Source organism: Capra hircus, chromosome 14 (genome assembly GCF_001704415.2).
Source record: "Capra hircus breed San Clemente chromosome 14, ASM170441v1, whole genome shotgun sequence".
NCBI lineage: Eukaryota > Metazoa > Chordata > Mammalia > Artiodactyla > Bovidae > Capra > Capra hircus.
The window spans coordinates 37,849,129-37,869,924 of NC_030821.1; the positions used below are offsets into that span (position 1 = coordinate 37,849,129).

The 20,796-nt window shown below is 46.7% G+C and overlaps 1 protein-coding gene across 2 annotated transcripts in view; it reads left to right on the top strand.

The window, feature by feature from the left end:
- The window catches only part of PAG1 (phosphoprotein membrane anchor with glycosphingolipid microdomains 1), a 159,177-nt gene that overhangs the window by 126,294 nt on the left and 12,087 nt on the right, over positions 1-20,796 (top strand). For both annotated transcript variants that reach the window (XM_005689126.3, XM_013969305.2), the window contains 4 exons: positions 10,070-10,277; positions 11,852-11,903; positions 15,017-15,113; positions 18,806-19,407. In XM_005689126.3, coding sequence (XP_005689183.2) covers positions 10,153-10,277; positions 11,852-11,903; positions 15,017-15,113; positions 18,806-19,407 — 876 coding nt within the window. In that variant the 5' untranslated portion in view covers positions 10,070-10,152. The remainder of the gene's footprint in view (positions 1-10,069; positions 10,278-11,851; positions 11,904-15,016; positions 15,114-18,805; positions 19,408-20,796) is intronic.

Here is a 20,796-nt window from a genome sequence, read left to right on the forward strand (position 1 = left end):
CAGGCTCCTCTTCATAGGATTCTCCAGGCAAGAATACTGGAATGGGTTGCCATTTCCTTCTCCAAGCACCACCTAGGAAGCCCCAATTAAAAAATAGTAAAACTAAAAAAAATAATAATAATAGCCTACAGGATTCAGAATCTGCAGCTTACCAAGATCCCCAGGTGTTCTGGAGAGGCAGTAGGTACTGTCCTAGAACTGTCTTCTCCAGTTTCAGCATGCATCACGTCACCTGGAGGGCTTGTGAAAACAGAGCTTGCCCAGCCTCACCCCAGACTTTCTGATTCATACGCCTCAGGGAAGGTCCAGAATTCTGCATTTTTAACGAGTTCCCAGGTGATGATGAGGCTTCTGCTCCAGGACCCCCATTTGAGAAGCTCTGCTCTGCAAAGACCATGACCTTGTCGCTTCTTCTACAAGGGGCTTGGGGAGCCATACTCCTTGAGTATCGGCACCCACTGCCCACACCCTTCCAGCAGAAAGCCTTGATGATGAGCCTCGAGAACGTACATTTTCAAATAACGAGTTCTGACTCATTCTGATCAAGCCGTCGCTCTGTCTCCCCAGCCCTGAGTAGTTTCCGGGAACACTGACAAGTAACCTGCAGGGATGTTTTTTTGCAGATTTTTGCTTTCTAGAAGTCAATGGAACATATTTTGTTGACCAGTTTTATAATCTAAAGAATCCTTAATGTTTTTAAAATGTAGGAAAGATGAGGGCTTCTCTGGTGGCTCAGTGGTACAGAATCTGCCTGCCAGTGTGGGAGACACAGGTGCGATCCCTGGTCCAGGAAGATCCCGTGGGCCACAGCTGTTGAGCCCAGGTGCCTCACCTCCTGAAGCCTGAATGCCCTAAGACCCTGCTCCCCAATTAGAGTAGCCACCGCCACAATGAGAAGCAAGCACACCACAGCTCGAGCGTAGCCCCCACTCTCCGCAGCTAGAGAAAAGCCCGCACATCAACAAAGACCCAGCACAGCGAAAACTAAATAAAATTATTTGCTTTTAACGTGGGAAATATGAGAGTAAAAGATGGCCCTGATATGTTAACCGCTGAGGAGTAAGTCGAGCTGTCGTCTTGCTAGTGCCTGGGCATAATATTAAGTCAGTGCGCTCACATCTGGGTACATCAGAGGGTGTGGTTGATCTAACTCACAAGGAAGCCAGCACTATGAACTAGGGTTCCTCTGGGACGTGGCTTAAATTCATTCTAATCTCTGAAATTCCACTTCTTCCATCCTGAAGTTTCCCTTTTCCCAGGGTAAGCATCCTTTGTTGTACCGTCTGCGTGCAGTAGCCGGGTTAGGTGAGGGCGTGGTAAAAGCTAACTGGGGTGTGACAGACACTAGAGCATGTATAATTAGCTGTCCAACCTCAGTCCAAGTGTTAAATGAGTTTGATCTTTTAAATATCATGATCCATGAGTGGAGGATTTGAGAGGCATTTAGGTCACGTGGTGAATTTCTGAACCTCTCAACAAAGAGGTTGCGGGGGTTTTCTTGGTTAGGTCTTTTACTGTTATGAAAAAAAGCAGCTGAAATCCCCCGAGCATCCGAAACCAAATAAAAAGTGCAACGTGGTGCTTAACAGAGTGAGATCTAAAAGTCCTGACCTCATATGGAAAACAGACTTGTGGCTGCCAAGGCGGGGGGTGGGGGGGGAGGATGGGGGGAGGGGGGCTGGGGGTGGGGAAGGCTGGATTAGGAGTTTGGGATTAGTAGATACAAATTATAATATAGAGAATGGATAAACCACGAGGTCCTAGTGTGAGGAACAAGGAACTATATTCGATATCCTGGGATAGACCATAATGGAAAAGAATATGAAAAAGAATGTGTGTGTGTGTATCTATATCACTTTGTTGTGCAGTGGAAATTAACACTGTAAATCAACTGTACTTTAACAAAATAAATTATAAAAATAGAAATAAATAAAAGTCCTCACCTCTGTAAACCAGCCCTGTGTGTAAACACCACATCCCCACCGGGCTCCAGCAAAGCGGATGGTGCCAGGCTGCAAAGTGCTCTAGGTCCCTTGGAAGGAAGGCCCACGATGATGAGACTGGGAGTGAGCAGTGGGCAGACCAGCGGAGAATGAGTGTTCTTCTCTCCGGTACTGAGAACCAGTCACCATAGCATGAAGCTGAGCTCACCAGGAAGATGGCAGGGCTCCCATATCCTCACCTGTCTGTGCTTGTCCCAGCCAGGTGGACACCTGAGGGTTATGAACACGGTGGAGATGGCTGTGTTTTTTATTTCAAGCCTGGCCCCTTCAGGGCCCTGAGGGGGCATGTGGGGAGAAGCCAGTTGCTCGTGTGTAGGATGGAGGCCGCACCATGGAGATTCCCCACCAGCTAGGCAGGCAGGCCTGCCAGCTTCTGAACTCCTCGTATCCCTCAGCTTCATTTGAGAAGACTGAGAAAAAGAATTTCTTCTAATTCTTACCATCTCCGAAGGCCTTTGTCAAGAACCATCCAGGTGCTTCAGTGAGAGTACAAAGAAGGCAGGTGTCTCTGTTCGTTCCAGAACAGGATTTGCCAGTTAAACCCTTGGCTTACTCGATTGTTTGCTTGGTGTGCTCATCTCTTCTAATTCTTCTTTTCTTCCTGACCTGATAAATTATTCATAAAACTTGCCATTTGAGAGTCAGGTGGGGAATCTTCCTTTCGCAGAAACGTAAAAATCTCTGGGCTGGGTCCTATATCCCAGCTCATGGGGACACTGAGAATATGGTGGGACGTGAGATGGACATGTGTCTGCCCTCGGGGAACTTTTAATTCAGATCAGCAGAGCAAACATGCAAGACAGGAAGAATCAGAGCCAAAAGGTCCAACTGCACACTTTGTAAAAAGACCGTTCAGTTCAGTTCAGTCGCTCAGTCATGTCCGACTCTTTGCCACCCCATGAATCGCAGCACGCCAGGCCTCCCTGTCCATCACCATCTCCCGGAGTTCACTCAGACTCACGTCCGAGTTGGTGATGCCATCCAGCCATCTCATCCTCTGTCGTCCCCTTCTCCTCCTGTCCCCAATCCCTCCCAGCATCAAAGTCTTTTCCAGTGAGTCAACTCTTTGCGTGAGGTGGCCAAAGGACTGGAGTTTCAGCTTTAGCATCATTCCTTCCAGAGAACTTGCTTATGCAAATTGAAGACCCCTTACCTGCGCTCCTCACCCAGTCTGTCAAAATCGTTCTCTCTCCCCCTTCCTCCTCTCCTGTTCTCTCATGAGATTTACTTTTGAAAATAAAAAATGAACCTTGGGAATTGGTTTCCAAGTCAGGATATGAAGAACAGTAACCTTAGAAGGCATTCCTTAACCACCAAAGTCACTCGCCTTTTGGCTTTTCTCAAGGCAAAAGCAAAATGGTGGCAGGACTTTGATAAGCAGTAAACTATATTCTGTAATGTAAGTTTAGTGTATTTTGGAAATGAGATACACACACACACACACACACACACACACACACACACCCCTCAGAGGGACAGATTTCCCATTTCCTGTGGGGATCAATAGGTTTGGTGTGTACAGGATGAAATCAGGTTAGGCTGACAGATGGCCTGCAAGATTGATAACCTGCCCTGGGGATGAACGCTCGGGTCTTCCTGCAGCAGCAGCAGCAGCAGCAGCGAACCTTGATGGCAGGGCCAGTTTGCTGACGTCAAGTGTTTCTCTTGTGCTCCAAGTTGCTGAAGGAAGAAATGTCAAGATACTGCTCCAGAGTGATGGTGAAATGATTCAGGAAAACCATCAAGAAAATCTCACCCTGGAGACCTTTGCTGTCTTCTGCTCTTTGGGTGTGTTTCCCCCTGACTCAGGGAAAGAGAGAAGCAGGATGATCTTTACAGCAACTGGTTTGGCAGAGACCCTTGGGTCTTAGCAGGGCCCCCATGGACAGCAGGCGTTGCCTGAGATGACTCCTTGTTCACAGCAGTCCTGTTTGACTCTCCTGTGGAGTTCAGTATACACAACTTACTGACAGCAGGGCCCCTTTAGTCTGAAGAGACTCAATTCAGATACTTTAGCTTCAGAGTCTTTCAGGGAACGGGAGAATTCTGTGGAGGGGTTCTTGCCACCGCAGCCTGTGCACCTCCACCTGCTTCATAGGACAGAAACCCAGCAGAGAATTTCAGTCCTCAGCCCTTGTTAAATGTGTCTGATTAATCTGTTGCTTGTAAAGTGTCATTTTACTGCATGGTTCCCACACCTGGTGACAACCAGGAAGGAGGCGTATCCATGGGGATGGGTCCTCAATCTCCTTATTTCAGCATCAGTGAGGGGTCATGCGTGGAGGTGGTTCCCATCATGTGTAATTATGAGTCAACTAGGACAGCTGTAAAATGATAATGACCATCATTACTGACCTCAGCCAGCTTCAAAGGAGCCGTAGCTAATCTCACTGCTGCTGCTGCTGCTGCTGTTGCTAAGTCACTTCAGTCGTGTCCGACTCTATGCGACCCCATAGACGGCAGCCCACGAGGCTCCCCCGTCCCTGGGATTCTCCAGGCAAGAACACTGGAGTGGGTTGCCATTTCCTTCTCCAATGCATGAAAGTGAAAAGTGAAAGTGAAGTTGCTCAGTCATGTCTGACTCTTAGCGACCCCATGGACTGCAGCCCTCCAGGCTCCTCTGTCCATGGGATTTTCCAGGCAAGAGTCCTGGAGTGGGGTGCTGTTGCCTTCTCCGAGCTAATCTCATGGGCCATCCCAACTCGACGCAATTATTAGTTACAGAATTTGCAGGTATCCGAATCTACCTGTTAAATGTGTTTGGCTAAAGAAATAAATAGCTGATATTTGGGCTCCTCAGGTGGCACAGTAGTAAAGAATCCACCTGCACTGCAAGAGACTCAAGAGATGTGGGTTCGATCGCTGGATCAGGAATATCCCCTGCAGTGGGAAATGGCAACCCACTCCAGTATTCTTGCCTGGAGAATCCCACGGACTGGTCGCAGAGTCGGACACGACTGAGCATGCACATGTTATTATTTGGGCTGCAACTTTCATTCATTTCACCCAGTTTTTGTTTTTCTACTTTGTTGGACTTGATCGGAGTGGCTGATGGTCTAGGCTAATGAAGACAATTAAAATGCTCAGCAGAGGCACCAACGGCAAGAATAGCAGGTCTCTGCAGAAGCCTGCTGATTAGGGCCGAGAATAGAATTACACTGCCCCCTTGTGGTTGAAACTGGCATGTTAAAGTAAAAGGCTGTGGATTTTTCTCAAGATCGAATTGCTCGTTGATTAAACCATGAAATGAATGGATATAAAAGTATGAGAAATTTTGGAGTTTTCAGTCCAAAATAGTGTAATTATCCAGCACAACTTCTAAAAAAATCCCCAACAGAAGTCCTGTAAACTCAAGCACCGACCTTTCTTAAGGCCAAGTGACAAGTTGCCACAGTAGTCTGAAATTGAGGGGTAGAAGGATCCCAGTGCCTTTTATAGAGCAATGTGTGGGTGGATGGGTGGGTGGGTATGCCCATATGCACATGCGTGCTCTGTCCCTAAGTCGTGTTCAATTCTTTGCGACCCCGTGGACTGGAGCCCTCCAGGCTCCTCTGTCCATGGGATTCTCCAGGCAAGAATACTGGAGTGGGTTGCCATTTCTTTCTGCAAGGGGATCTTCCCGACCCAGGGATCAAACCTGCATCTGCTGAATTGGCATCTCCCACTAAGCCACCTGGGAAGCTCTTAAAGAGCAATACTATAATTATAGCTGGTCATGAATGGTGTATTAGTGCAGCAAACGGTAAAGCCTATTCTAAAAGAGAAAGAGTTGATGTACAAGTGCTAGGCTAAACCTGCTATTTCACGAATATGATCTTTTGCAGCATATCTTAGTGGGACATTCAGGTGTCTTAATAAATGTTCACTGAGGTCAGTGAATTGTCCTGCTTTCCCCTATGTTGAATAACTCATAAAATATTTACACATGAAGTCTGACAATGGGATGCTGTTTGAAAAGACAGCATTCTATAATTGAATGTAATTTTATTGTAATAGGTAGGAAGAGAATTAGAGAAATAAGCTTAAATATCTCCTTGAAAAAATCCTGAGAGAGCACCCCAAACTGTTCATGTATTTCTGCTGATATGGCTTGATTCAGGATGCTCAGGAGACATCTTACTTGATGAAGGAATTAGGAGAGAATAAGTTGGTCCCCATGGCTTCCCTGGTAGATCAAATGGTAAAGAATCCACCTTCAATACAGGACACCTGGGTCCAACCCCTGGGTCAGGAAGGTCCCCTGGATGAAGGGAATGGCAACCCACTCCAGTATTCTTGCCTAGAGAACTCTATGGACAGAGGAGCCTGGTGGGCTACAGCCTGTGAGATTGCAAAGAGTCAGGCACAACTGAGCAACTAAACACACACACACACACAGAAGCTGGTCCCCAAGACCAGTAACAGCATCAGCCTTGGACTATCTTTTCCACGTGGACCCTGGCAAAGAGTGTAAGGTATAGGAAAGCCTCACTCCTTGGGGGACCCTTCCTTTTCAGGGTGACTCCTTACTTCCCAGACACTGTGCCTTGTTTTATCTCCCCCTGTCGCTACTCTTGAGAGAATTCTTCAACCTTTGGTAAGGATGCGGATGGCTCCGCTGCTCAAGATGAACTGAATGAAGGACCCCTGCTCAGTGCATTTAAATTCAGTGAAACCAGTGTGTGAGGGCCCAGCCTTGGGCAGGAAAGTCCATTCCACTTCTTGGAAAGCCCTGGACCATTAGCACAGGGCTTCCACTCCCGTCCCCACTGAGAAGGAGCAACATGGAAGCCAAACGTGTGCATCTACACAGACGGGGGAGGAATGGGCTAGCTACACACACTGGGAGGGGTAGAGGTAGTCTCCCTGCACACCGGAGAGCGCAGCCATGAACACCCACGGCGGGAAGGCAGTCACGTCTCATAGTAGATAAGCCAGAAGAAATGGGCAGAATTATGGAGACAGAAGACCAGAAAGGACTAGGAGACAAGAGTTAACAGTGGTGTGGATTTTCTCTAAAACAAGAATAATCCCGCCTAGAAGTCATGTGTGTGTAGACACCTCTCACACACACTGCTGGCCCCTGCAAGGGTAGGGGCTCCCGCCACACTCCCAACCAGGGCTGTGACCGTGTGGCTCCTTCTGTTGCATGCAGAAGTTTCTGAGAGGTGAAGGCCGCCCACACAATCGGAGCCCTTGCCCTGGGGGATTGCAGTGTATTATAATATCTGACTCAGAAACACACCGGATCTTTCTTTTCACTGTGGCATTTTTTTGTGTGCACCAGGAGAACTTTTGGAAAAAGTATTACTTTCACTTTCAGTAGCTTTTCTGCAGATTCTAGTGGAAGGGTGGTGAGCCAGGAGTTTTGACACATTTTCTGTGAGTTACATCCTTTATACAGTCGCGGGTAGTAATCCGCTTTCATCCTTCTTCTCCCCACACTACTCTGCGAGGCAGAGCTGCTGCTGCTGCTAAGTCGCTTCAGTCGTGTCCGACTCTGTGCAACCCCATAGACGGCAGCCCACCAGGCTCCCCCATCCCTGGGATTCTCCAGGCAAGAACACTGGAGTGGGTTGCCATTTCCTTCTCCAATGCATGAAAGTGAAAGTGAAGTCGCTCAGTCGTGTCCAACTCTTTGTGACCCTATGGACTGCAGCCTACCAGTGTCCTCTGTCCATGGGATTTTCCAGGCAAGAGTACTGGAGTGGGGTGTCATTGCCTTCTCACCATGTTATATTATATCGCCTCCCCCTGTTGAGAGAGAGGAAGAGAAACGTGCACAGAGATGAGAGAGGGGCTTGCTGGATGGATATGTAGCTTTTGAATAATTACTAAGGAAACTGTTTTCTAAGGACCTAGCGCTTTATAAATAGACACTGATTAATCATTGTACGAATGAGTGAGCAAATGAAAGAAAGGACACACAAATGCCTGCACAACGAATCTTCTTTGTTTGTGCCTCTTAAAATGTGCTACGCATGGACCTGGATATAAACATTTATTGATTTATGTGCTTGCTTGAATGTATTTTAATAACTTACTCTGATGCCAATTTGTAGCCTAAGTTTAAAGTGAATTATTCATTGTTGCAACGAATCATAAGAGAAGTGCTCTTCAGTTATAGCTGTCCAGGGGCAAACAGGCAAAGACAACAGGACCATCCATGACAGTATGCTTGCAGCGTTCACAGGTATAATATATAGCCAACGCAGGAAGAATGCCGTTCTTTATTACCCAGGAAGTTGTACGTTTATGTATTTATGGAGCTTTAGGATGTGTTCGTGTTGGTTTAAGGCTGTATAGAAAGCAGTCAGTTACATCTCCTAGAATTCTCTCTGCATACTTACAGATACGATTTCTTTTTCTCCAGCTTTTTTTAATTATTATTTTTCACCTTTGAATATTTAAATACAAAATGTTTCACCTGGAGAAAATTTTCTCCGGTTGAACCAGAGTGCACTCCCTAAGCTGCCCAGGTGCAGGCTTGATGTAGCTGCTCAGTGGATGGCTACATAGTCCCAGCTCTGTCAAGGAGCAAATGGAAATACAAATATCAACCAGCCTTTTTATTAAAAAGTGTTTTGAGTTCTGTTGAATTGTCACGACACAAATATTTATTTGGTGACTTTATTCACATAACTTGAGAATGAAGCTAAGGCTGTGTAAGTGAGAAATGTTCTAGAATTGAACAAAGCAACTGTTCTTTAATAAGCTCTGATGAGAAAGCAAATCATTAATTTGAAATAGTGCTCTATTTTTCAAAATCTAAATCTTAAAATATTTCGCAAAGCTCATTGGCTGTTTTCATTTAGAAGCCTTGTAACGCACTGGACCTGGGAGCAATAGCCCCCAGTGAGAAGGAGCGCCCTCTAGGGGCAGAGGCCACAAGTGCCGGAGTCAGAGCTGGCTAGACTCAGGTCCTCCGCTGCCACTGAACCTGACAACATCGTGGGGGAACTTAGTGCCTGAACTTCAGCTTCCTTGTCTGAAAAATGGGAGTTAGTCATGCTTTCTTCACAGGCTTGTGTCAGCAATGAAATGAGGACAGCACTTGACTGCACGTGTGCTAAGTCACTTCAGTCATGTCCGACTCTTTGCGACCCTATGGACTGTAGCCCATCAGGCTCCTCTGTCCATGGGATTCTCCAGGCAAGAATACTGGAGTGAGTTGCCATGTCCTTCTCCAGGGGATCTTCCTGACCCAGGAACCAAACCTGTATCTCCTACATCTCCTGCCTTGGCAGACGGATTCTTTACCACTAGAGCCGCCTAGGAAGCCCCCATGTACCAGGTACTAAGTGCCAGGTACTACAGTGTCCTAGGGACAGCTCTTACCCTCAGTTTGTAGTTGTTTATAGCTAGGCTTCTTTGCTGCTGGTGATGTGTTCTCAGCACAGACTTTCTTCCAGTGTCTTGAAAGTAGACTGAATGCTTACAAACTTTCATGAAAGCCAGCCCTGAAAATAAAGTCATAGGCTCAGAACAGGTAACTGTTTCTGAAGGTGAGTATAAAGACTGTCTGTGTCATTAATTGTATTGACCTTAAACCTTCTCGGAGAGAAGCAGGCTTGGGGAGTTGAGGATTCAAGTGGGGAAGAAAAACGTAGCAAGCTACGTTTTTGTGAAAGCTGTAATAAATGGTTTACAGTGTTCTATGGGAAAAAAGAACCCAAATATACGTGTATTTATTTGTTTCTTTTTCAGCAGATTTTCTCCAGGTGAAATATTTTGTATTTATTTAAATATTTAAAAGTGAAAAGTAATAATTAAAAAGACTTGGAGTCTTACTTGAAAACATTAAGAATCTATCCCCCAAACTTACAAAAATAACATCTGTGGCCTCAAACACAGAGCTAGGCACCACACACTCCTGCTTTGCGTTTTGGGTGAGAAAACAAAAGCACGGACCACAGAGGGGTACTTGTTTCAGGTCGAGTCCAATGCGTTCTTTACACACCTCCCTGATCTGCTCAGACTTGCCCCCAGCCCCAGCTCCCATCTAGCCCCTCCCCAACAGGAACTTGCTACCAGATTCTAGCACCTCTCCTGAGAAGTTGTCAAAACACAAGCTGTTCTCTCTGCAGGAAGACGCCACCCTCTGCCCCCATGTCGCCGCCTTGGAAGGACTGACTGACTGCCGCAGACCGCGCCACTTCCCGCCCCCACCATGGGGTCCGAGGGAAGCTTGCTGATCGAGGGACAAGCACAGGTCATCCTGCTGGGGAGCCTGGCATCTGTGGCCACCTTCTTCCTCATCACCTTCCTCCTCTTTCTGTGTTCCAGTTGCGACAGGTGAGAGTGATGTGTGTCTACTGGAGCCTTAAAATAACACGTTCCTGGGACCTAGAAGACCTTCTGTATTAAAAAGCCTGTGATGGATGGCATCCCACTGCACTCCTGTGATTAACTGCCTTCTCTCCTGCAAAGGGGCCCAGGACACTTTTTATTAGCTCAATGAAAGGCCATTTTGGTTTTCCCGGGGAGCAACTGGAAGAGACCTTATATATGAAAGCTCTTCTCATGAGCACACCCATGTCTAAATTTATATTGTCTCTTTCCATCTGTGGACATTTGGAAATCTAAGCATGATGTGTATTAAACACACTCTTTTTTGCTACCATTTGAGAGTTACTGAGAATTTTTGCTGCTCTGTAGCTGTGGAGGGGTCATTTTATTAAAGACGTGTAATCTAGAACTGCAGTTTCTTAAGAAACAGATTTTTCTAAAAGAGAAACATTCTGTGTATGAAATAACCATCTTGTCTTATTTTAGAACTGCACTTCTCTCTCTCTTGACTCCTTCGTATAAAATGTGTAACCCTCCCACCAAAAAAAAAGCTGGGGTGGCGGGGGGATCTTTGCTTGGACAGAAACAGAGTCCTTCCGAAGCCAGAGTGATTTTCCAGGTGTTCAGACATTGTTACAACATATGCCGCTCTCTGGTGAGTTGGCTGCTACTGGGGCAACCAGAGCAGACCAGCTGGCAGCCAACCCTCCTCCGAACTCTTCTCAATAACCTTGGAAGAGAGTTGCCAAGTGTCATTTAAAAGTCTGGATATGGCTTCCTGCACTGAAGTCTCTGTCAAAAAGAGAAAATCTGGAGTCCCTGAACTCAAGTAGTGCCGGTTCGGACCGAGGTCTCCTGAGCTGGGATAGCGTCCCGCTGGCCAGGAAGATGAAGAAATAAGACCCAGGAGGAGAGGAGTGTCAACTCTCCTGGGCCTGGGAGGGCCTGTCTCTGTAATTATTTATGCTCCCGCTAGGTGTCACTGTTGCCTTATACATTTATGGGAAAGGTAACCTCTAGTACTGATGGCTTTCTTTAGCCTCTCCTGAATAAAAATAAATTCTATTTTTACTGGATGGACTTTTCCATAGTCTGGAAGTACACATGACTCATCCTGAGAGCATGTACCCTTCCCAACAAGCCAAAAGTTGTATTTTCCTTATTTTCTCAATCCCCTGGCAGTGTGTGACTTTGCAAAGACTGAATTAAGAAAAATGAAGACATGAGAACTGTCTGGACTTCCTTAAAAAAAAAAAAAGAAAGAAAGAAATCATCCGAGTATTCTAGATATAAACAGTTTCTACTCAAGAAACTGCCCCCAGTTCTCTTGTTAACTTGTATTTTCTACTCCTGGAGGAAGTGGGGGCAAGAGAGCTGGCTAGCCCCTTGCTAGGACTTGACCCCTGCTGCCTACAGAGGAGGGGTAAGTTGTCTGGCTTCTGGTTTCTCAGTAAAATAAACTCGGTTCTTTATCAAAAGAGAGATTTAAGTATTGATACAGTTTGGATAGGAAAGGGGAGTGTATGTTTGATTTTAGGTAGCACGTTGGTATTACAGCCACGTTTCCTTTTCTGTTTCAGAGAAAAGAAGCCAAGACCGCACAGCGGGGACCATGAGAACCTGATGAACGTGGTGAGTGTGCAGGCACGTGTGTGTGTGCACACGTGTGTGCACTTTGAGGCATCAGCCACTTCTCTAAGCAGGTCCCTGCAAGCTTACAAGCTGAGGGCAGCAACTCAGCCAGAGATAACTGGCTGCCTGGACTGAGCCCTTGTGCTGGAGGTTTAAACTCCCCGTGGCTAGCGTGTGTGCATGCTCAGTCACTTCACTTGTCTCCGACTCTTTGCAACCACTGCTCGAAAGATGCTCAGATAGTTCCAGCTTACCGCAGGGATGTTTCTGTTTCGCCTCTGCCCAGCTCCAGCTGGTTTATTAGTTGGCCACAGCTGTCATAACAAAGGACCGCAAGCTGAGTGGCTTAAATAATAAATTTATCATCTCAGTTCTGGAGGCTAGAAATTCAAGATCATGGTAGCAGCAGGCTACAAGGGCGTGTGTGTTCCAGGCTGCTCTCCTAGCTTCCAGTGGTGGAAGCACCTGCCTTTGGCAATGCTTGGTTTGAAGACTCTGCCCTCACTATCATATCTGTCCCTGTGACTCTTCATACCATCTTCCCTCTGTGTGTATTTATGTCTGTCCAAGTTCCCCTTTTAGAAGGCCTCTGATATGATCTCATCCCTCATCTTAACCTGTTTCATCTGCAGCCACCCTGAGTCCATAGGAGGTCAGTTTTGAGGTATTGAGGGTTAGGACTTCACTATAGGAATTTGGGGAGGATGAAAATTCAACCCGTAACAGCTGATCCGTAAGCTCACAGGAGCCTGAGACCCCCAGCATCCTAGATGGCCTGGCCCAGTTTTCTTGCTCTGTGTCCTACAGGGTCCTGACAAGCCCAAGGGCCTCTGGATCCACCCAGGTGAGGAGCAGCTTAAGTGTCCTGGTCCCACCATGTTACGCTCAGGCCTGTGCCCTTAACTGGCTGAACAATACTAACAGCTGGGGCCACCCTCGTATTGTTGTTGAGTCACTATGTTGTTGTTGAGTCACTAAGTCGTGTCTGACTCTTTGTGACCCCATGGACTGTAGCCCACCAGGCTCCTCTGTCCATGGGATTCTCCAGGCAAGGATACCGGAGTAGGTTGCCATGCCCTCCTCCAGGGGATCTTCCCAGCCCAAGGACTGAACCCATATCTTCTACTTGGCAGGCGGATTCTTTTCTGCTGAGTCACCAGGGAAGCCCCTGCCTTCATATACGCAGGATAAAACTATGAAGTTGCTTCCCCTCCTAGATGTAATTTTTCAAGAACAACTGTTAATCTGTCCGAGGAAGAAGGGGCAAAGAGGAACGATGGATGAGTGAGGGATCTGGAGGTGAGGTCTGGAATGAAAAAAGCAGCCAGCAGTCAGGTTCCGAGCCCCCTAGCAGGCGCCTCCAGTCCCGGGCACCCTGCCCTGTGAATGTGGGAACTCTTCCAGCCCAGGCCAGGAAGTGGTCAAGTCTCCTCTCCTAGGAGCCCCTGGGGTCCTCCCTTTTGTCTCTGCATGCAGGTGGCTCACCCACCCACCCCTTCCCGGCTTCTCAGCACCACCCTCCCTCCTACCCTCACCTTGTCACCCCCACTGCAGTCTCTGGTTGTTTGTGTCCCCACTTCTCACCTGTCCCCAACAGCTCTGTTAGATTGTGCCCAGAATGTAGGTGGGGGAGACGGTGGCGCCCCTGCTGTAGCTTCGCACACACACAGGCCCAGGGGTGTCCCAGGGGAAAGGGAGTCCCCTTTCATGGGACTGAAACAGTTGATTCCCCGTAAGTTTCTGGAGCATGATGAGCATGAGCTCCGTACTCTATTATTATTTTTGTGATTTAGTCACCAACTTGTGTCCAACTCTTTGTGACCCCGTGGACTGTAGCCCACCAGGCTCCTCTGTCCATGGGATTTTCCAGGCAGGAGTACTGGAGTGGGTTGCCATTTCCTCCTTCCAAATTAGTGATCAAACCTGTGTCTCCTGCTTGGCAGGTGTATTCTTTACCACTGAGCCACCTGGGAAGCCCTCTCTGTTGTTATTATTTCGTTGCCAGTCAGGAGTCAGAGAATTTGAGAAGCCAGGTAGCCAAGGTTTGTGGTGCTATTTACATCAGAACTTCCTGTGTGGACTCCTGGAGCCTGTCAGGTGTGGCCACCTGGGTCCTGCACACACTCCATGAGCGGGATTGGGGAGCAGACCATATCAGCCGTGATTCAGCTGCTACGTGAGACGGGCGGCATATTTCAAGAAATACGTGACCTAGCAACTTACTTCCAACTGTAGCTCAGCCTTGTGTATTATGCCCTGTATTGTCCACTTCAGCCAATAAGCCCAGTAGAAAATGATCAATGCCATTCTTCCCCCCAAGGGTCTTGAATTTGTTAGAATAAGGAAGGTTTGCAGACCTAAGTTTTAGCACACAACATTTTTTGTGAACCTTCAAGTGGAGACTTGGCTGATTATGAACATCTCAGATGTCAGTGACGTTTATCTTTGATCAGATTTAAGACTCTTCCCTTCAGATGACAAAGATGATGTTTTCCCTTGTTTTCCTCAGCATGACACACCTTTGAAAAGGGTAACATTTCTGGCATCTCTGGGAGAAAGATGAGGCCACTATCTGCTGGCGCTGATTCTGATCAGCCCTGGGGCTTTCCTGTCCCACCTTGCCTTGAGCTAAAAGACTGACTCCCCATGACCTACTGTAGCCCATTTGTGATCTGGGAAGGGAAACTCTGTGGGTGGCAGCCTCAGAAGATTCCCAGGACAGCTCTGTCCAATAGAACCTTCTATCAAGATGCCTCGGCTGCACTGACAGAATGGCCACTACCCACATGTGGCCGTTGAGCCCTTGACATGCAGCTAGTCCAACTGAGGAACTCCATTTCATTTCATTTCACTTAATTTGCATCTAAGTAGCAGATGTGGGTTTTGTTGTTGCTGTTTTAATTTTTAGAAAAAGCCATGGATGGAATTCCCTGGTGGTCCAGTGGTTAGGACTCCATGCTCTTACTGCCAAGGGCTGGGATTCGATCCCTGTTGGGGAACTAAGCTCCCACAGGCTATGCAAATGAATAAATATAAATAAAACAACAACACAAAGGCATGGCTATTCCCCTCTGCCCCGCAGTCTGACTCGCTTGGCTCCTCTGTTCTTGCAGCCTTCTGACAAGGAGATGTTCAGCCACTCTGTCACCAGCCTGGCCACAGATGCGCCCCCGAGCAGCGAGCAGAACGGAGCACTCACCAATGGAGACAGTAAGTGCTGCCACAATGCCAGCTTTCTGGGCAGGCCTCATTACCTGCGAAAGGACTAGAAATGTGGCTCAGAAAGGTCAGAAAATGTAGCCCGGAACACCACCACGTTTACCATCATCATTTCTTTATAACACCAGCTCACTTGCCTGCATGACTTGGATGGAAGCACCTGGGAATTAATATCTTCCCCAAGGCAGCCCTTCACCAATGGGTGGTACAAGGAGGGGTCCCTTGTCCCTTGGCTGAGATAACTCGTAGGCCTGTTTATTGCTCTGTTTTTCCAGACTCTTCCAGCAGGATTTGGCTCCAGTCACATATTTGAAGCTGGCTTATTAATGCAGACTTTATTGGCGACATTATCCACTGTATTTCTTACACCTTTCAATAAACCGTTCACACATGAAAAAAGAAAATGTAACTCAAAAAAACTAGGAAATGTGTTCTTGCTCTCCTTTTGTATTACTGCCACTTTTAGCAAAAAAATATATCATTTGGATGAAAAGTTAGTATCTATGAGTTGGCTGCTGTGTGCCCTCACTCTAAGATCTGAATGTTTGTGAACTCATGTACACTAACAACTGTAAGATTACTGTTACCCTATAAGATTATGTTAGTAGTATTACTACTGCTCTGTAAAATGGAGATTATTACTGTCCTCAGTTTACAGATGAGGCAACTGAAACATTGCTGCTGCAGCAAATTACCACAAAGTTAGTGTCTGAGAACAGCACAGATTAATTTACAGCTCTGGGTATCAGAGTCTGAACCGGGTCTCCCTGGGCTAAAGTCTGTAAGTATTGTCCAGCCCAGTAGCAGCAGGGCAGCATTTCCTCCCCAGGTTCTAGGGGAGAATCTAGTTCCTCGCCTGCTTCAGCTTCTAGAAGCTGCCCGAGTTGGTCCAGGCCTTTCTCTCCATCGTCAAGCCTCTCTCAGGCTCTCCTGCCTCTTTCATGCACAAGTGTTAGCCGCTCAGTCATGTCTGACTCTTTGAGACCCCATGGACTGTAGCCCACCAGGCTCCTCTGTCCATGGAATTTTCCAGGCAAAAATACTGGAGTGGGTTACCATTTCCTTCTCCAGAGGATCTTCCCCACCCAGGGATTAAACCCATGTCTTCCATATTGCAGGCAGATTCTTTACTGTCTAAGCCACCAGGGAAGCCCCTTTCACTTATAAGGACCCTCCTGATTACACTAGGCCCACTTGGATGCTCAGGGTCCTCCCCATTTCAAGGTCAACAGGTAGGTAGTTTATCCTTGTCCTTAATTCCTCCTTTGCCATGTAATGAAACACATTCATGGAATCTAGGGATTAGGACATGGACACCTAAGGATGCATTATTCTGCCTGGCACAGAGAAGTTATTAATTTGCCTAAGATCTTATGGTCTATGCACTAAGGATCTGTAATGTGAACCTTTGATTTGAGTCCTAGGCACCCCATCTACACGCTCACTGCCTGATGTGAATGCTGAAAGAAGTCACAACTACATTTCCAGGGTGCAGTTTACAGACTGCTTTCACCTGCAATAGCAAATCGTCTTCTTACCTCCATTTATAGACCAGGAAGCTGTGGGGCAGTCAGGACTGACACTGTGTCTTCAGACACCAGTGCTGGTTCTCTGTCTACCAGGACACAGACATCTAAATCCAGAGGGCAAAAGTTCACCTCCTCTATGACGATCAAGTATTCAGAACACAGTGAGTGGTGATAACTTCACAGATCAAGAGATCCATTATCAATTTCCCCAAATGTTGTGTCCAATTCTTGCAACACCATGGACTGTAGCCCGACAGGCTCCTCTGTCCATGGAATTCTCCAGGCAAGAATACGAGCGGGTAGCGATTCCCTTCTCTAGAGGATCTTCCCAACCCAGATATCAAACCCAGATCTCCTGCATTGCAGGCAGATTCTTTACCATATGAGCCCCTGGGGAAGCCCAGATACTCCTTAGGGAAGCCCAGATACTCCTTGCTGCTGCTAAGTCACTTCAGTCGTGTCCGACTCTATGTGACCTCATAGATGGCAGTCCACCAGGCTCCCCCGTCCCTGAGATTCTCCAGGCAAGAACACTGGAGTGGGTTTCCATTTCCTTCTCCAATGCATGAAAGTGAAAGTGAAGTCACTCAGTCGTGTCTGACTCTTAGCGACCCCATGGACTGCAGCCCACCAGGCTGCTCCTTCCATGGGATTTTCCAGGCAAGAGTACTGGAGTGGGGTGCCATTGCCTTCTCCACAGATACTCCTTAGGGACACTTATTTCTACCCTCCTCCCCCAAAGAGAAGTAGTCTTTTTTTTTTTTTTTTCCAGAACAGGAGGTAAGCACTTTATTCATTCTTTCACTCATTTCATTTTTCATGTAAAAACCTAGTGAGATCAGCCATACCATAGATACTATTCTGGACTCAGGGTCTTAGAGAACCCAGTTTAGTCAGTAAAAACAAGTAGGTTAAAAAACTTAAGTTTTATTGTATAAGTTTTACGTATATAGGCTATATATAACAAAAATATAAATACATATGAATATTCCAGTATAAATATATGTTTAGGTATACACTGGCACTTAAACACACACATATATATGAAGAATATATAGTATATGAAGAATATACAAGACACAGTCATTTAACAGCTGGCTCACTACAGTGTAGGTACCTGCAGCACAGACTCACTGGACATCACTGATGAAGGATGTATCCAGCACTTCAACTGTCCCTGGCACCTAGTAGGCACTAAAAAATCATTTGATACAAAAGCATTCACAATATTTAAAGTAATTATCCTCCAGTTAAAATAAATGGACTAATATAAGAAAGTCATTTGATTAAGGGATAACTGAATGCCTCCATAGAGTTACATTTCTGTGGCAATCTAAGAATTTCTTGTTTGCATTTTCTAATTTGAGGTAGAAATGTTGGGGTATGGGAGGAGCAGTGAGATGGAGGGAAAAGCTTTAAAAAGGCACAGGGTCAGCGGACCCTTTGGGACACTGTTTTGGCCACAGTTTCGCCCCATGGTTTCCATCCTGTCTGTCAAAGTGACCTGTGAAGGAGGATGGCTCCCAAACAGTCCCTCCAAACAGAGGGAGTAGTCACCATGCATGCCCCCCTTCTGGTGCCCAGCACCGCCCCCCCCTCCCCCATCTGGCCCCTTGCACCATCTCGTTCATCCTCTGGTCACTTGAACACTGCCTACAAGAAGCCCATCAGGAGTAACCACAGATGTTGTATAATTGTGACCCAAATTTATAGCCAAGACATTTTATTACATACTGTATTGGAAAGATGTAGTAGATGGCTTTAGTTTACACTGTGATTGAAACAAGAATGTGTGTTAGTTGCTCAGTCATGTCTGACTCCTTGCGACCCCATGGACTGTAGCCCGCCAGGCTCCTCTGTCCATGGAATTCTCCAGGCAAGAATACTCTTGTGGGTGGCCATTCCCTTCTCCAGGGGACCTTCCCAACCCAGAGATTGAACCTGCATCTCCTGCATTGGCAGGCAGATTCTATACTGTCTGAGCCACTAGGGAAGCCCAGATTTCCACTAACAGTCACATCATGTACAATTTGCAACCTCAAGTCTAATAAAAAGCCAGCACCTTGATTTCACTTCACTTAATATTATCCGAGTCACTGTAATAATTCTATAAGGAAGCGTCTTTCTCCACTTTTAATGCTCCTGCTGCTTTAGTTCTTTCAGAAGACAGCACGGTGACCTGCATGCAACATTATGAGGAAGTCCAGACCTCGGCTTCAGATCTACTGGACTCCCAGGACAGCACAGGGAAGGCGAAATGTCATCAAAGTCGAGAGTTGCCCAGAATTCCCCCAGAGAGCTCAGTGGACACGATGCACAATGGGAGAAGTGCAGACGGGGAACAGGGTCTGGGGATGGAAGGACCCTATGAAGTGCTCAAGGATAGTTCCTCGCAAGAAAACATGGTGGAGGACTGCTTGTATGAAACCGTGAACGAAATTAAGGAGGTGACGGCAGCCGCCCAGCCAAGTCGAGGCCATAGCGGTAGGTCGAAGTCAACTTCCGGTGTGAAAGAGCTTCCGGGGCCACAGGCCAACAGCAGAACAGACTTTGCCGAGTATGCCTCGGTGGACAGAAACAAAAAGTGTCGACAGAGTGTCAACGCGGAGATTCTTCTTGGAAATTCATGTGATCCAGAAGAGGAGGCCCCGCCTCCTGTCCCCATGAAACTCCTGGACGAAAATGAAAACCTTCAGAAGGAAGAGAGTCAAGCAGGAGAAGAGGGAGCTGAGGAGGGGACCAGTGAAACCAACAAGGTGGGCTTCTGCAATTTTGTTTTCAGAGCTTTGGTCCCAATTGGGAATCTAGCTAAACCTGGGCGTCTGTTTGTATGGTATTCTAAGAAATAACATGCTGACATCTTCACATGCATTGAATGGTAAAAGCTGTTTTCATGTAAGCTGTGTTTGAATTTTTTTACCCCTCCAAGTAATAAAATACTGAAAACTCATGCTTACAAAATATTTCTGCCTTGGCACCTTGGATATTTTCCAGTTTTTGCATCATGTCTAATTGAGGCCAAGTATTATTTTCTTCATTTTGAAGACCAAAAACAAAAAAGATGAGACTTTGCTGCCCATTTAGCCTCTTCTACCTTTTGCCATTCCAAGCAGTGGGGTGATTCCCACCCCTTCACCCAAGGTCCCAGAAATCAGACCCCAGGAACAAGCCCACAGGTGCTGCTGGGCATATCTGGTTATGTACAGACTTTTATAGGAGTCAAGTAAGAGATTTTATTTAACAACAATTTCTAAACAATAACCTGTGACTCTTAAGTTTAGATGTTCAACAGAGCTCTAAAATGCAGTAAGAATCCCTGAGCCTTCTCTGTGTGAGTCCCATGAGCTGACATCTAAGCCACAATAGCTTGGAATTCTCATCTCCTGCTGTCAGCATTACCTTGGGATTTTTCCATTCTCTGCAGAGACAACAGTAGGGTTCTCTTCTCAGGTTTCGGTAGGAAGGCCGAATAGGGGCTAGTCAGTCAAGAGCAGCCTTAGAAAACTTGTGGAGTTCATGATCCAAAGGGGAGCCCTGGCTAAGGTTATATGTGCGTGCTAAGTCGCTTCAGTCATGTCTGACTCTGCGACCCCATAGACTATAGCCCTCTAAGCTCCTCTGTCTGTGGGATTCTCCAGGCAAAGATACTGGAGTGGGTTGCCATGCCCTCCTCTAGGGGATCTGCCCGACCCAGGGATGGAACCTGTGTCTCTTCTGTCTCCTGCATTGGCAGGCGGGTTCTTTACTGCTAGCGTCACCTGGGAAGCCCTTATTCCAGGGGGTCATTCTGCACAGTATTCTCTGAATGCATTTCAGTTTTTCCTGTTACCCATGAAGGAAGCCGTTGACAACACCAGTGAAGTGTTTATGAGCATATTTGTTAAAGGCAAAAATGCAGCCCAATTTTTTTCCCTTTGTATAACCAAAGATAATAAAACTAATGTGAAGTTTATGCTGTTTAAAACAGTTAAACCTTTTTTTTACTTACAAGCAGTTGATAGATAAGAGAGTTGATGGTCTAACCACTGCCAAGTAAGCAATTCTCCAGATGTCACATTAGAAACTGGAAATACCCATCTGGGAACCAGATTACCTTTCTGTAGGAATATAGGGATGAATGATCCGTCGTTTCCATATAAACCATT